Below are 16,285 nucleotides of genomic sequence, written 5' to 3'. Positions count from 1 at the left end.
TCATTTCGGAGACTGGTGTCTGTTCAGAAAGGATGGTGTCGTGCTTGAACGGTGATTAAGTGGTCTTGTTATGTTGTCGACATTTAACGACCACCACCGTTCTGCCGTACCAAACGCGTGACTCGGGTACCACGCTGTGTTTACAAAGTTTTGGGGGGCGTTTGGTGCATTCGCAACATTTCATTTTGAGAAGCTTGCATTATTCGAGCATGCCGATGCTTCCCTCATATTGTTCTGACATCAAACGATGTCTTCGTCTTCAACATTGAGTGTTAAGTGTATTGACAAGCGTGCTGAAATGTCCAAACCTTCATCAACAACACAGGTGTGACCTGACGTCGTGACATTTACCCCACAGCAAGAAAGGTAAAGCAAGGCAAGGAATGCACGTGCAAATATGTATATAGTACTGCCAACATACCCTTTCCACAGTATATCCTTTATCAAGGCAGTAACATAATTTCCTTGCAAATGTTCTTCAAGCTTTCGGGGCGGGTAGCCTAGTGGTTAAAGCGACCGCTCCTCACGCCGAAGACACGGGTTCAGGGTTCGATTCCCTACATCGAACATTGTGTGAAACCACTTCTGGTGCCCCACGATGCGATGTTAGAGGAATATTACTAAGGGCTGAGTAAAATCCAAATCACTCACTCACGCAGATGTATTAAGATTCCTGTCTCTATTAGCAGGCCGATATCGTACTGCATTGTTGCTTACTATTGAATAAATAGAAGGTATCTCTCGGAGACAGTTCCATAAATTCACAGTTTATTCTAATTTACGCATTCTCTTGAGTCAGTCAAAGTGTATAACATGAACTGGCTTGCTTGCATGTCAATGAAAGGCCAGAATCCTGCTCACCAGCGGTCAAACCATATCACCTTTTATGTCACCTTTGTTCGTGGCATGTATGTTTATGTTCAAATGGTTAATGTTCGTCCCTTGTCGGTTCGGACTGGACTTGATTTTCCTAAATGCCTCCCAATGAATTTGTTTCCTATGTTGGCATCAAAATCTTCACGGTAGTCCCCGGTAGTTTAATCGGCACGTGCCATTCTTGACATTACACGATTCAACACTCGAACACACGTGTCATTCTTGACATTACACGATTCAACACTCGAACACACGTGTCATTCTTGACATTACACGATTCAACACTCGAACACACGTGTCATTCTTGACATTACACGATTCAACACTCGAACACACGTGTCATTCTTGACATTACACGATTCAACACTCGAACACACGTGTCATTCTTGACATTACACGATTCAACACTCGAACACACGTGTCATTCTCTAGTATGTCTGTAAGCAAATCACTACACATTTTGGAAAAATAAATGTTCAAACGAAGAAGCAAGAAAACTCTAGAATTAGAGAAGAAAAATCAATGATCCATTTTTAAGTAATAACTGAAATGGCGATGATTTGAAAGAATGTTGTTTCTAGTTTGAGTTGCAACATTTCACATCTTGCCGATATCGTAGAGTAGTATAGGGAATGATAGTCCGAAAACACTTTTCAAAAACCCCTCTAAAAAGCCTCATTTACTAAATGAGGCTTTGGTGGGACCATTAGCTCTTGCTATTATTGCCCCTACTACAAAGCCACGGCTTTGTAGTAGGGGCAATAATAGCAAGAGCTAATGGTCCCACCAAAGCCTCATTTAGTAAATGAGGCTTTTTAGAGGGGTTTTTGAAAAGTGTTTTCGGACTATCATTCCCTATACTACTCGTAGTTCTTGCGTATTAAATGCAACGTTGCAATGATTCATTCGAAGTTTTCGGTTTGATTCTATGATGGAGACACGAACATATTTTTCGGAACAATTGATACGGTCGTTTTTCGCGTGCGCACGCACGTACTACATCGGCAGAAATGTCGTGTATGTATTATAGTACTAAGTCATCTTCTAGAGCGCACAGTCTCCAAATATCACGTGATTGCTCGCGGCGCTTAATCAGTATGTGATTATTATTACCCCGGATAATACTGGTTGCTTGGTAGGCGCTAGAATGTACACGACCTTATCCTTCCGGGTACCCATTTTCTGCTGGGTGAACAGAGGCAATTTGGAACAAACTCACTTGCCTAAGGTGAGACCACATGTATCACATGTGCTTCATTGTGAGGCAGGACTGGAGTCCTAGAAACTCTCACGTGGCAAGTTTTAAAACACAATCACCCATCCAAGGAGTGTCCGTGCTCGACGTTAACTGATCCGTGACCTGATCTGTATGCACAGGACCACACTGTCATCAGGGTAAATTCGTCATGCATAGTATTCATTGTATTAAAAAGGTAAACCAGGGTTAATTCAACTCATTTGTTTATATGCATACCGTATTTCGCATTACGACGGTACACCAGACATGTTCTTTACACATTGCACATAAGTGGGGAATCAAACACGGACCTTGGCGAACGAAGGCTTCAACCACTCCGCTACCTTTCGGTTACACGTGATCCATGATTGAGAGGGTATAGTTGTTTACCCCCTTTTAGAGATATTCCAGCAATATCACGGAGGGGGACACCGGAAATGGGTTTCACATATTGTACCCATGTGAGGAATGGAACGACTAGGCCACCTGACCTCCCGTAAACGCAAGAAGCGCCCCTAGTAAATTACAGCTTTCATACAGCGTTCAACCTGACATTCCTCCAAACGTATTTTCCAAATCAAGCAGGCCGGTCAGGTCCGTACCAATAGTCCCTCTGACATTCACTCTACTATATCCGTTCCCATGTTATATCACTTCAAACGATTTGAATAATTGTAGTCCCTTTCTCCACCGCCACACACACCGGAGCTCAACCTCGGCCACAAATAACCCAAACAGTAGTCGACAATGGCGACAAAAACTAACCCGTTCCCCACGAAGCACACTGACTGTTGGTGAGATATTCAGCGTGACACGCAGTTAGCTGAAACATTATAACATGAAGTCACAATTTCCTGTGTGGTAAGTGGCCCAATCAGGTCAAATGTCCTCAGTTGAACGAGACGCATGTTGGCGAATGACGACTTCAATTCGCCCTCGACTGCCTGTGAAATGGACCTGCGTGTTGTTGTTATATATGTAATTTTGTCTACTTGTGGAGTGTCAGGAGTTTTACAGAAAGGTATGTATCTAAGTCTTTGTTTAATTTATCAAATTAAAATTACGGGCATGCAATTCAGGTGGAAACTAGTTCCCAGCCTAGTACTCGTGATTCTCTTTGATGGTATTTAGTATAATTAGTGTGTTGTTGATCCAAAGCGGCTCTTACCTTCGTAGAACAAAATTGTAATTGTTGAGTTGAATTAACACGTGTTGTCTCAGACAAAACCCAAGGCTCCGGTACACTTTATATGTGGATGCATAAAGCTTCATGAGAAGGCTCCTTTGGTTAATTCAGGCCCAGTTCAAAGTGCCCAGTTAGTTCTGAATAGTTATAGACGTGTTAATATTAACCTTATGTGAAGGTGGCATGTGTTTCACAGGCAACAGGTTCATTACAGAGATAGAGTTTGGCGTTCCGTATGTAGTTACACTGTCATCTAACCCCGGCGATCTTTTCGCATTATGTTTGTCCAATCCTGACTCTGTTATACTGATGACCCTTGAATTGTGCTGGGTACGGCGTAAAACAATATCCATTCGCTCTGAAGTTGTGTTTGAGCCAAGACTTGAGCTCACCTGCAGCTTGACATGCTGAACAAACGTCTGTATTTGCCCAAACTACAGCTGAACAAACGTGATCTCACGACCTCGCAACTGAGCCTGCAGATCTGTGTATTCCATGCGGTGGTAACAACGACAGGATTGGACGGTTGGGTCAGTTGGCTACCGATCGACTGTGCCAGGTTCTAGCCAAGCAGTTGAAAAACAACTGCTACTAGTACACAGTGGAAGTCGCATTTTGTTCTTTGTTAATGACTGTTTAATGAATTTAAGGAATATAAACAGACAGTGACCGTTTCCAGTCGACGTGGTGCATCGGTTTGGGTACCTCTAAATGGTAGTTATTTGTTCCCTAGTGCTCCTGAAGTCATAATACAATGTACAAGGAAACATCTCACGATTGTTGTTGCCAAGACACTTTTACCAACAGAGAACGTGTGCGAGTCTATACAGTCACCGTCGCTGATGTCAAGAAACTTTGCCGCCACCACAGAATGTGTGCGAGTCTATACAGTCACCGTCGTTGATGTGAAGATAATCTTTTCCGCCAGCACAGGACATGTACGAGTGCACACACAGTCACCGTCGTTGATGTCAAGATACTTTAATAATTCTGAAATGGTGTAAAACTGAACTCACTCACACAAACTACTTGTAGAGGCTGCGCGTCTACAGTCATTGATGAATGATGTCCAGTGATGCTCAGATTAATTTGCATGCTTACTGTCACATATTATTAACAGCCTTATGTACGACGCCATGTAAATATACTGAGGGAAATAAATAAGGCATCACAGTACCTACATTTCATTTCCACGTACAGTGCAAAAACAGCTTGCGAAGAGATCTGGAAAGAATAAATATATTTGCTTTTATGTAGTTTATTGTTTCCCTCACTGTTCAAGGGGTCGGTGGTGTAGTCTAGTGGTTACAGCGTTCGCTCGTCACGCCAAAGCCCCTGGATCGGTTCCCAACGTGGGTACAATGTGTGAAGCGACTTAAAACTAAGCCCACTCACTCACTCAATGTTCAACCACGATATGTATGTTTGACTTTTTTCCACACAGGTCATGAACCACCAGAGTTTCTTCATGGCAGTGAAACGAAAACAAGTATCAGCCGGAAGGGTGCAATTCTGCGCCTGCGCTGCTCCGTGTCCGCCAATCCACCCGCCGACGTCACGTGGTATCGATATGACGAGGAGGTGGTGGAAGATAGGAAAAAAATTCGTATGCGCGTTGGACTGAATCATAACGCGTTGACCATCCGGGATCTGGACTCTCTGGACTCCGGAGATTACATCTGTAGCGCCTCCAATAGATATGGAAAAATCACCAAGACCTACACAGTCTCCGTGGTTGGTAAGAGTCTTACGTCGAGAACACTTACAATGTTGTACTGATCCCGCTGTTGTACAGATCACGGCGTTGTATTCATAACAACACGAGGACCAGACATAGGTATTTACGATCGGAACTGTACAGTTTTCGTTTTCGAAGTAAATAAATCCTATATTTAACACGTGTTCAGAGAACAGGTATCAGAATATACAATCTAAATATAAACCTCAACTCGCTCACTCACTAACACACTCACTCACTCACTCACTCACTCACTCACTCACTCCATAGTAAAGATGTAGACTGTTACCTGACAGATTCCCAGCCCCTGCAGCCCAGAGCTATCACGGTGGTGCCACCTAAACTTCAGGTCAGGTGCGGGGACACGGCGGTGTTCAAGTGTAACTACAAGTCAGACTTCAACTCCCATATCCAGGTAGGATAAGTGATGGTGAGTTAACAAACGCTGTTCCTTGTCTCTCATCGTGTCTGGGTGATTTGGAGTGCGTGAGTGAGTGAGTGAGTTTAGTTTTACGCTGCACTCGGCAATAGTCCAGCTATACAGCGGCGGTATGTTACTAAACGAGTCTTGACCAGAAAATCCAGTGATCAACAGCATGAGCATAGATATGCTTAATTAGGAACCGATGATATGTGTCAACCAAGTCAGCGAGCCTGATCACCCTATCCCGTCTATCGTCTCTTACGATAAACCAAAGGCTAATATTCTAACCCCGACCTTCCAGTGTAGTGAGTGAGCAAGTGAGTGAGTGAGTGCTTTAGTGAAAGACTGGGTGAGTAGCTGAATGTGTGAACGAGCATTGTTCCTGACTGAATCTATCAATCATTTGGTCAAAAGACTAAATCTATCAGTCATTTGGTCAAAAGACTACATCTATCAGTCATTTGGTCAAAAGACTGAATCTATCAGTTCTATCTATTCAGTCAAAAGACTAAATCTATCAATCATTTGACAAAATTCTAAATCTGTCAGTCATTTAATCTATCAATCATTTGGTCAAAAGACTAAATCTATCAGTCATTTGGTCAAAAGACTAAATCTATCAGTCATTTGGTCAAAAGTTTAAATTCTCGGTCATCTGATTAAATGACTAATTTTTTTCCATTCATTTGACCAAGTGTCGTTTAAGTTAAAAATTGAAACACACATAAAACAAAAAGAAACATTAATTTATTGAGTTTCAACTTAGAGCTTTGCATTGTTTGTTTTGACAAATGAGATTCTTCTTATGGCATTTGTATTTCTTGGTTCCAAATCTTCCGTTATCAGCACCGTTACACGTTACAAAACGGTGGTCTCCAGGTGTAGACGCGGCTCCAACAACAGTAGAAAGGAATACTGAAGTTTCAGTTTTGACTTCTGATAAATGGTTACATTCTACACTAACTTAGAGGAACCAACTGCATCCTTTATGCAGATGAAATGCACGAGGATGCATGGAATTACTTAAACGCATATGCAAATATCGTGTATGTGACAAACGGCGTTTTTCCACTCATTTTTCACTTTATCATTTGCTGAAGTCAAGGTAATAATCAAATAATCAATCTTGTGATCAAGGTTACGAATTTGTTGTACAATACACCAGCTCATGCGTAAACAATACCTTAGAAAAATGTGAAATAGTTTGCAAGATTCAGTTTAGAACAGTTGCTTGAAGTAAGTGGAGATATTTACGCTTGTGAGTATAAACTTTTGATGGGAAGTATATGATACGGTAGATAATCCAGAATGGATGTTCCTTGTTCCAGGTTCATGTTCATGTTTATGTTCCTTCAGTGGCTGTTGGAGGTTCCTGCTAACAGCACCTCCCGTTACGACCCAACCAGCATCCTGTCAGTGCACTCCAAGTCGTACGTCGTCCTGGAGAGCACGGCACACAACGACGACGTCCTACGTCTGCCGAACGTGACCAGGGCTCACAATGGGAAAATTGTGTGTCTTGCTGCCAACACATTCGGCTATGGTTACAACAGTACTGTTGTACAAGTGCTACCCCAGTCAGGTGGGAACAGGGTTTGGTTTTGTTGGCTTTTTTTTCGTTTATTTATGACATTGTCAACTAAAATGTCTTGTACATTTGGGATGAGTGGTGGTCAAACAGTTTAAGTGTTTGCTTGTCATACGGGTTCGGTCCAGGTTTCATTCCCAAATCAGTACAATATGTTAGTGAGTGAGTGAGTTTTACGCCACTCTGAGCAATATTCCTACTATATGACAGCGGTCTGTAAAAAAGCGAGTGTGAATAAGACAATCCAGTGATCAACATCATGAGCATCGATCTGCACAACTCAGATACGATGACATGTGTCAACCAAGTTCTGACCACCCGATCCCGTTAGTCGCCTCTTACGACAAACAGTGGATGATTGTTCGGGCAGATATTTCATTGCCGTCTGCTAGTACGTTGTTTTTTAACGATGCACTCACCAATATTTCAGACATTACCTCGATCGGTAACTATTCAAGTCGTGACCAGAACATCCTGTGTCTGAAGTCATGAGAATCGATCTATGCAATGGGGATACAATGACCATTGTCTACCAAATCAGCAAGCCTGACCACCCGATCCCCCTAGTCGACTTTTACGAGAAACATAGGTCGGTGAAAATACATTCTTTCCTGGATATTGGCTGTTCATTTCGCTGTCAGTAACATCGGGCTGCATCAGTCAAATGTGGTACAACTTGAATGTTTCCGAACTCAGCATTTTACCCTTTGTTGTCGGATATCTACAGATATTCTGTCTCTCTGATTCAGTGCAGATCTTCGATCCACAAGCAACATACAGTGCTCATTTGTTGCATCAGCTGAAGATCTCAATATGGATGTAGTGTTGCTGATACAAATAGAAACCCCAAAACAACAAGTCAAATCCGTCACATTACAAACTGGAGAACGCCCATGGCCATGAATGGAACACCATGGAACACTCAAGATTTTATCAGTAATGTTTGAACACTGTGTCTACGTTATTTGGTGAAACAGTCGTTTTCATGTAGAGTGAAATGCAAGTTGAAGTTGCAATAGCCCTGAATGTTTTAAGAATCTGATAAACTGCAGAGCATTGTTGGACAACACACAGCATGAAATTTGAACAAGAGACTTGAATCCAAATGACTAGAGCTGCCCTTCTTCCGGAAACCAGTACCCACTTCACGTGTTTCTTTTGTCGTATGCCTGTCACCTTGGGATACCCTACCGCAACTGTAGCGCTGCCGAAATTATGTTTCAGGAAGACACAGGACTGTAGCTGTAGCTTACATAGCAATATATAGACTGATCACATTCGATTGCGATTCGATTCTCCACTTGGGTACAACGTCTGTTGCCCCCGCCGAGGTATTGCTGGAATATTGCTAAAAGCGGCGTAAAACAATACTCACTCACTCAAAGTATTCAGAACGTAGTCAAATTTAAACCTGCTGTATGTTCAGTTATGACTATGTATCATCAGTGCCATTATCATGATCAGTCCTAGTCTGAGATGCAAAGTGGAGGTCGTATACTGAAGAGCAAAAGAAACGCATGTTTCGAAAATATGAAATCCCATAAAAGTAGCCGTTCATATTTATGTCTTTTATTTTAAAACTCAACAAAAACTGCGTTTCTTTTGCTGTTCAGCATAAGATCCGTGAATGCCCAGGAATGTTCTGATATCTGCACCATAGAAGACGTGGCCGGTTCATAACAATTCGCTACAATCTTCTGTTAGTAGTACCAACTTCAACAAGATCTTATTAACTGTAGAAGTCACCAATATTTCACCAACGTTTCAAATTCAATGTATTTCACAGGTCTACCAGCCTTTGTAGATGAGCTTGAGGATTTATCAGTTTCAACCAGCGCGCCAAATTTCACCCTCACGTGTGTAGCTCGGGTTCCCCTTGACTTGGGATATTACCTCCAGTGGGAGAAGGAGGGCGAACCTATTGACCCGGAAGTGTTTGTGTTCCATCACCTCAACCAGTCACGAGTCGTCGATGCTTGTGTTGAAGAAATAAGCAGCACCATGACTATAAGTCGTAAGTCGTATTGACTTTATTGACTAGCCTGAGTGAGTTGATTGACTAGACGGAGTGAGTTGATTGACTAGACGGAGTGAGTTTACTGATAAAACTGAGTGAGTTTACTGACTAGATGAGAATGCCAAGGAAACCACGACATTTGAAACGAACCTCCGAAAAATAATCCTGAAAAAGCTAATAAGAAACGTACAACTTGTAGCTGTTTTACATTGTCAATTATTTAATGTAATTTAATTCAATTTTAATTTGATTTGAAACACGCTTTTAAACTAGCTCTGCCTTCCTTCGCTAGTTCAAATGGATCGTATTTGTTCTACAGCTGCAGCAACATAGGTTCTCTGTTGGAGGACAATTTCCCGGCAAATGTCGCTTTGTTTCACAAATGTCCATAATATTAACATTGAAAATACCATGCATAAAAGCAGTTGTCAAGTGTAGGATAAAGTTAATTCCTATTTATGTAACTTTCAGCTCTTGTGCAAGGCCACTGGTTGTCTGCCCGTGAAGGTGGGCAGTATAATTGTCTGGTACAGAACAAAACAGGAAGCACCATTATGTATGGACAAGCCACTGTGACCTTTCAAGAAAACGGTGAGTATGTGTTTGTTAATGTGACAACCTAATGCCCCAGTGACATCTGAAAACATGACCATGGAAAGTCAAAGCCAGGAAATAACCAGTCTCCGAAACTAGCTCCACTGATTCAACATATAGTAAGTAAACGAGTGAGGAACATGACTAGATCCCTACAATTAGTGATGACAACGGGTGGTCCCTCAGGAAAAACCTGTCATGCCTTACGTTACACGTGTGACTTTTAATATGTAATATAATGTATTACCGTAAAGTTAGGACGATGGTGTTAGACACAGATATATGGCAGGAGAAAGTGCTACACCATACTGTGAAGAGTTATACCCCTTTGTTGCAAGGATCCGCTTGTCATGCATTCGAATATGTTTCTGAACCTGAAAAAATGTTCATGTTTGTGATGAATTGTTTACAATCTGACATTAACCATGCTTAAAATTGATTAATGTCATCGTCACAGTCTACATCCTAAATCGTTTTTTTTTGTTTGTGTGTGTGTGGGGGTGGGGTGGGTGGGGGGGGTGTGTGTGTGTGTGGGTGGGTGTGTGTGTGGGGGGGGGGGGGGGCGTCGGGGTTGTACATGGTGATATTTCAGTTTTGGATCCTCATTCTTTGTTGGCCCGTGTTAATGTGATGCAACTATTTAAGGGATGTCAGTAACAGTGTAAATAACACTCAAAACATATTTTATCAGCGATATTGGAACAGCTGTGTTCATATAGAAAGAAACGCCAATTTTGAAACTGCCACAGTCCCTGAATATTTAAAGAATCTGATAAACTATAGAACATTGTTAGACAAGCACGGCATGAAATTTGAACAAGAGACTTGAATCAAAATGTCTAGGACAGTCACTCTGCCTGAAACCAGTGCCCATTTTTTCACATTACAAGCAAACGACAACGAGGCTAGCAAGTCACAGTCTGCAATCGTGTCCTTGACCCCTCGACGCGTGACGGTACAGGAAGGAGACAGCGTGTCCATATACTGCCATGTCAGAGGTGAAAAGAAACCCCTATTTGCAGTACGTATGCTTTGGAAATGATATTGCTGCAATATCGCTAGAATCGCAAAACCCTACCCACTAACATACTCATTCTGAAGCAACCGAAAAACATGGTTCAAGGGAAGCCAAGAGGTTAAAGTTCTCACTCGTCATGTCAAAATCCCAGTTCAGTCCTCCTCACTGGTACAATGTCATTGAAGCCAATATCGGAAGTTCCAGGTCGTGATATTGCTGGGTTGATGTTGAAAACGTTGTGAACATATGCCCTCTTACCCTCAAAACGGATGGGGCAGTGGGGTAGCCTAGTGGTTAAAGCTTTCGCTCGTTACACCGAAGACCCGGGTTCGATTTCCCATATGGGTACAATGTGTGAAGCCCATTTCTCCGTGATATTGTTGTAATATTGCTACATCCGGCGTAAAAACATCTCACACACTCACTTAAGGCCTTGAAGAAGAAGAGAAGGGGCAATCAACACAAACATAAAATAGAAAAACAGATGGTTTTTTCACTTTTTTTTCAGTGGCTGGTGAAGCCAGACACCAGTGTGCCTGTGTGTGACATCAGGCACACTCTTCTCATCGATTACATCTCATACCGCCTCGTCGGGTCGGGCGAGACGTGGTCACGCGACGAGATGAACCATCTAAATATACTTCAGTTAGATGACGTCAGCATGGAGCATGCCGGGACATATTTGTGCTATGTTGTGCAGTCAGGTGCCCGAGAGGAAACAACGCTGACTGTCTTGCCTCGTGAGTAACTGACGTTTTGATGACACAGGTACCGTAAATATTTGATTGGACCAGACAATCCAATGACTGACATCATGAGCATCGGTCTACGCAATTGTGATACGATGAGTAAAACGATGGATAAAGACAGACTTTGCATTCAGTGATATGGGTTGAGTTTAGTTTTACGCCGCACTCAGCAATATTCCAGCGATATGGCGGCGGTCTGTAAATAATCGAGTCCACGCCCACACAATCCACTGATCGGCAGCGTGAGCATCGATCTTCACAACTGGGAATAGATGACATGTGTCAACCAAGTCAGCGAGTCTGACCATCCGATCCAGTTACTCGCCTCTTACGACAAGCATAGTCGCCTCTTACGACAAGCATAGTCGCTTTTTATGGCAAGCATGGGTTACTGAAGACCTACTCTACCCCTGATCTCCACGGGTCTCACCGATATGCAAAGCGACAGTCACTGTAAACACTTTCAATGCCGTGAACGTGCGGCGTTAAACAACATGCATTCTGGACATATGTAAATCTTCTTCCACGTTCTCCATGACAGAAAATATATAGAATCGACACTACTTTGGGGTTACATTGCAGTTTCCCTCAGTGTTGGCAATGGAATGTGTTACCAATATGGACATATTTTAAACGTTCATGATTGTCAGTGTACAAATGGTATGAACCCCTTCTCCCCATTCGAGGGTGAACCTGTGTCATGACTTTTACAGCAGTTGAACTGAACATGTTTTAATGGACCATATGAACGTTCAACATGTTCAACATACTGAAACCTCCACAACGACTTGTCTTCATTCTGTGTTACAGGTAATGTTGGTCCCCGTGTCATAGCTCCTTTCATGGGGAACAGGAGTGTTACTGTCGGTGAAAACAGCGTTTTACAGTGTCGAGCAGAGAGCGACAACACGCCCACTGTGCAGGTAGTGCAGGCATAGTTAGTATGCAGTGTTTGTTGTACACTTTCAGTATGATGTCCAGTATTACCAGGGTAGGGTCTATACACCTATATGACTTTCAAACCACTGTTTCTAAGCAATACAAGTCGCTATCGTTTCGAGTGATGGCTTGTGAAACTTAGACTTACCTAAACAATGTGTTTCATAGTCGTGTTTTACCTAATTTTGTTCTTAGAAATATTGAAAATAAATTTTCTCCACCCTATCAAGATGCTTATATTCCCTAGGCGAATGAGTGACCTGGGGAACTGACATGGAAGTCTAGTTTCCATCTTTGCCGAACTCGGCTGTGTTTACGAGTTACGTCACACGTACATTCTTTCTATTGACCAATCAAACTGTACTTATCAGCTTGTAATCGATGGTTAGCATGTTATCAGATACAACGGGTCTTACCTGGCAAATAATATGGCTTTATCACAGTGACAGATCTGACGGTAGAAATGCTCTGCAAATATCGGAATCGACCAAAATTTGTACGGCGGTCGCCATATTGTTCAGAGACCGGATATCGAATTCGTTTCGAGATTCTGACTGGACAACCTAGTTGTCCAACAGTGACGAGTCTACGTTTATAGTTAGTTAACTCTTCAGTTTTGCCTGGGGAAGATGACATCCAATGGATATGTGTATACTTGGATGGTTTTTCCTGGACATAGTTAGATTCGTGCTAGTGTAAGCAAATCGGTGTTTTGAAAGCATCAGTTCTTACATTTCTTGTGGTTTTGTTGACAAGTTGCAAGTTTCTCCCTCAGTGGTATAAAGAGGTCGAAGAGGGATACAGCGACGAAACAAGGTCTTTGTTCGGGATGGCAGTTGTCTCCCTTGGTTTCCCTGACCCTGTTTGGGAGACTGCTGGAACCTACTTGAGCCTGTATTCATTCAGAGATGGAGTGAAGGTTTCTGATCAAGGAAAATACCTCTGTGTTTGGTCTAATGGAGGAGGACAGGATTACGACCAAGGTTACTTACGGGTTCGCGTTCGACAGTGTAAGTTTAATCCATAGAATTTCAGACCCGTGAAGGTCCGGGTTAGAATTCATCTTCAGTAACCCGTGTTTGTTGTAAGAAACGACAAACGGGATCGGGTGGTCAGACTCGTTGAATGGGTTGACACATGTATCGTAGCTCGATGCTCATAATGCTGATCTCTGGATTGCTTTGTCCAGACTCCACTATTTTCTGACCGCACCCATAGAGCAGGAATATTGCTAAATGCGGCGTAAAACTTATTCACTCGCTATAAAATTAAAAGAAATCACACCCATTTCTAACACTGCGACTCTACTACAAGTGCTTCCTGATAATATTTGGATTTGAAGTCCAACATAAGAGGGTTATAGCGCGAAGATAGTTTTATGGTTTAAGTGATGACTTGGACTGTGTGTTTCTGCACAAATCTGACAAAATGTGCCAAAGATATGTCTAACGAAAGGACACAATATGTGAAGCCAAGTTCTGATTCACGCCGTGATACTTGAGTATTGTAAAAGCGGCGTAAAACTAACCCCAACTCTGTCACATCATAACAGCTCGCTGTATTAAATGTCGGGTTATTTCCTTTCAGAGGAAACAGTGTTATAAATGCCATGGTAACCAGATAGAGGAACTTTAAACACAGACGTTGGCTTCACCTTTGGTACTTACACTCCTTACTGGGAACCGAAGATGCCCGACCTTCTAGCTGACTTGACAACTGACAGTGAAGAATGGCTCACGAGAGTTGGGAGAGTGACTCTCGACAGCAGGGGATCTCAGGGTCATCCTCACCTGCAGGCTTAAGACAGAAGTAGTAATATATGTATACTGACACTTCATGTGTGTTTTGCAGATTAGAACATCACCGTCGAGGTTGGCAAAAATCATGTTATTAAACTGAACAAAAATACGACTTCACTGCTGCTAGAAGAAAGAGTCATTTGAAGAAAGAGATGTGACTTTGCTGTTACACCGTGTGCGAGAAGATATTCCCTCAAGCATATTGTCCACACTGGTTGACATATGTTTGACACTGGATACGTTTGTTTTGATAGGTTGAACTTTCATTTGCTCAAGTACGTCATTCCGTGTAGTCTATCTTCAAGTCAACTCATAGGTATGCCTTGTCAATACCAGCTTTTGAGTGAAACACATGCGACATTTAGAAGAGAAAAACCTCATGCAGCTGATTGAATGGCTTCTTCCAAGGTGTGCATGGCAGCAATATCACCAGATGCTGTTTCAGTGGTAGACGCAGTCATGTTTTTGTGCTTAAGAAAAATTACGTCATGCATTGCATTGCTTTATCACACACACGCTGTCATTTTTTGTGTATACTGGATAAGACAAGTGCATTCAAATACTCCAGGATCAAGTTTTTATTTACATAAATGTGTCATGGTGGCAGTTATGGGGGTATATGTTACAGTCAGTCAAACCAGTCATTTGACCAAATGGCTTTTAAAATTTCAGTCATTTGGTCAAATTACTTAAACAATCAGTAACTTGGTCATATGACTGAAATGATCTAGTTATACTGACTGCCTGAGCAATTTTAGTCAAGCCATCAACTGCTACTGTTTTGAATGTTGTCCCAATGAAGTGGTGCCCAGAGAAACTTTATCAGAAGTCAGTACTGAAACTTCAGTATCCGTTCGTACTGCTGTTGGAACCAAGTCTTTATCAGGAGACCAGGGTTCCGTAAAGTATTAACTGTGTTCTTAGCAAGAGATGTGGAACCAAGAAATGCCAGAACAATCTTCTGTAAAACAGTGTCATTCAAACCTCACTTGTCAAAACAAGTATTGCAAAGCTTCATGTTGAAACTAGATAAATAAAGTGTTCACTCTATTTTTTTGTGTGTTTCCTTTTTTTAACATAACCGATTAGGCACTTGATCAAATGATTGGTCACAGATTTTAGTCATTTGCAGGGTTTTACATGTCCCACGAAAACATTTTGCAAAAGACTCTCAAAATATACGAGTCAAGCTTGACGCAAATTTTATGGGTGACCCTCAGAATTCAGGTCCATAAGTCAATTTGATAAGCAAACGATGATAGGTTTTGATGATGATTTGACTTTACAAAGCTGGAAAATGGTTCCAGAGACAGTAATTCAAATCATATTAATGACAATACAACACAAAACAAGTGTTTGCTCCAAATATGGCAATGTCCTCCGCCGCTAAAGGACAATGAAATATTGATAACATTGACCTTGAAAATAAGGTCAACGTCACCAAAACTCACCGGTGTCTCCGTAATTCCCCAATGCAGGCCGTCAGCAAATTTGGAGATATTGGGTACAGTAGTGCAGGAGATATCGCGTTAACAAGAATCTGAAAAGTGGCCAAAGTGTCGTGGTGACCTTGAAAATAAGGTCAGGGTCTCCAAAACTGACTGGTGTCTGCGTAATCCCCCAATGTAGGCTGTCACCGAATTTAAAGATGTTGGGTAGAACAGTTCATGAGATATCGCCCGTTAACAATACTCGGGACGTACGTACGTACGTACGCCGCTGAATACATAGTTTTCCGCTCCGCGTTTCGGCAGTTGACAAAATAAAATCTTTGCAAAACTCTTGCCTTTTGATTTTCATAAAGAAATATTAAATTTTCATGACTCCCAACTATTGAAAATGACTCTCCTGTGAGTCAACATGAGTTATTTAACCAGATGACTGGTTTGACAGATTGACTGTAACATAGGTACGTTCATCAAGTATACTGGTCAAAGGAATTCAAACAACAGTTTTTCATATGACCACAAACGTTTCCTGCAAATTTGATGGCTTCCGTGCCCTTTCCAAATCAGTTGGCGGCGAAATGATGAGTTGTAGCTATTATAATTCTTTATCTTGTTTTCTCAACTACAGGGGCTTTCACTTGTAATCTTAAAAAACTGCTAAGGTATGTATTG

General features: G+C 42.0%; 1 protein-coding gene across 2 annotated transcripts; it reads left to right on the top strand.

Annotated features, from left to right (window-relative positions):
• Positions 1-2,985: 2,985 nt before the first annotated feature.
• Positions 2,986-15,215, top strand: LOC137265277 (immunoglobulin superfamily member 10-like). 2 transcript variants are annotated; one of them, XM_067800636.1, is made up of 11 exons: positions 2,986-3,134; positions 4,744-5,037; positions 5,334-5,452; positions 6,818-7,043; positions 8,836-9,063; positions 9,538-9,657; positions 10,551-10,681; positions 11,187-11,418; positions 12,238-12,350; positions 13,142-13,376; positions 13,954-15,215. In XM_067800636.1, coding segments are annotated over exons 1-11 (1,815 nt in total). In that variant the 5' UTR covers positions 2,986-3,019; the 3' UTR covers positions 13,956-15,215. The 2 variants fall into 2 exon arrangements, with proteins under 2 accessions (XP_067656737.1, XP_067656736.1); XM_067800635.1 differs by having other exon boundaries at positions 3,003-3,134; positions 5,319-5,452.
• The last annotated feature ends 1,070 nt before the right edge of the window (positions 15,216-16,285 follow it).

The sequence above is a fragment of the Haliotis asinina genome, chromosome 15 (genome assembly GCF_037392515.1).
Source record: "Haliotis asinina isolate JCU_RB_2024 chromosome 15, JCU_Hal_asi_v2, whole genome shotgun sequence".
Classification (NCBI taxonomy): domain Eukaryota; kingdom Metazoa; phylum Mollusca; class Gastropoda; order Lepetellida; family Haliotidae; genus Haliotis; species Haliotis asinina.
This window is presented reverse-complemented; position numbering and strand designations above follow the sequence as displayed.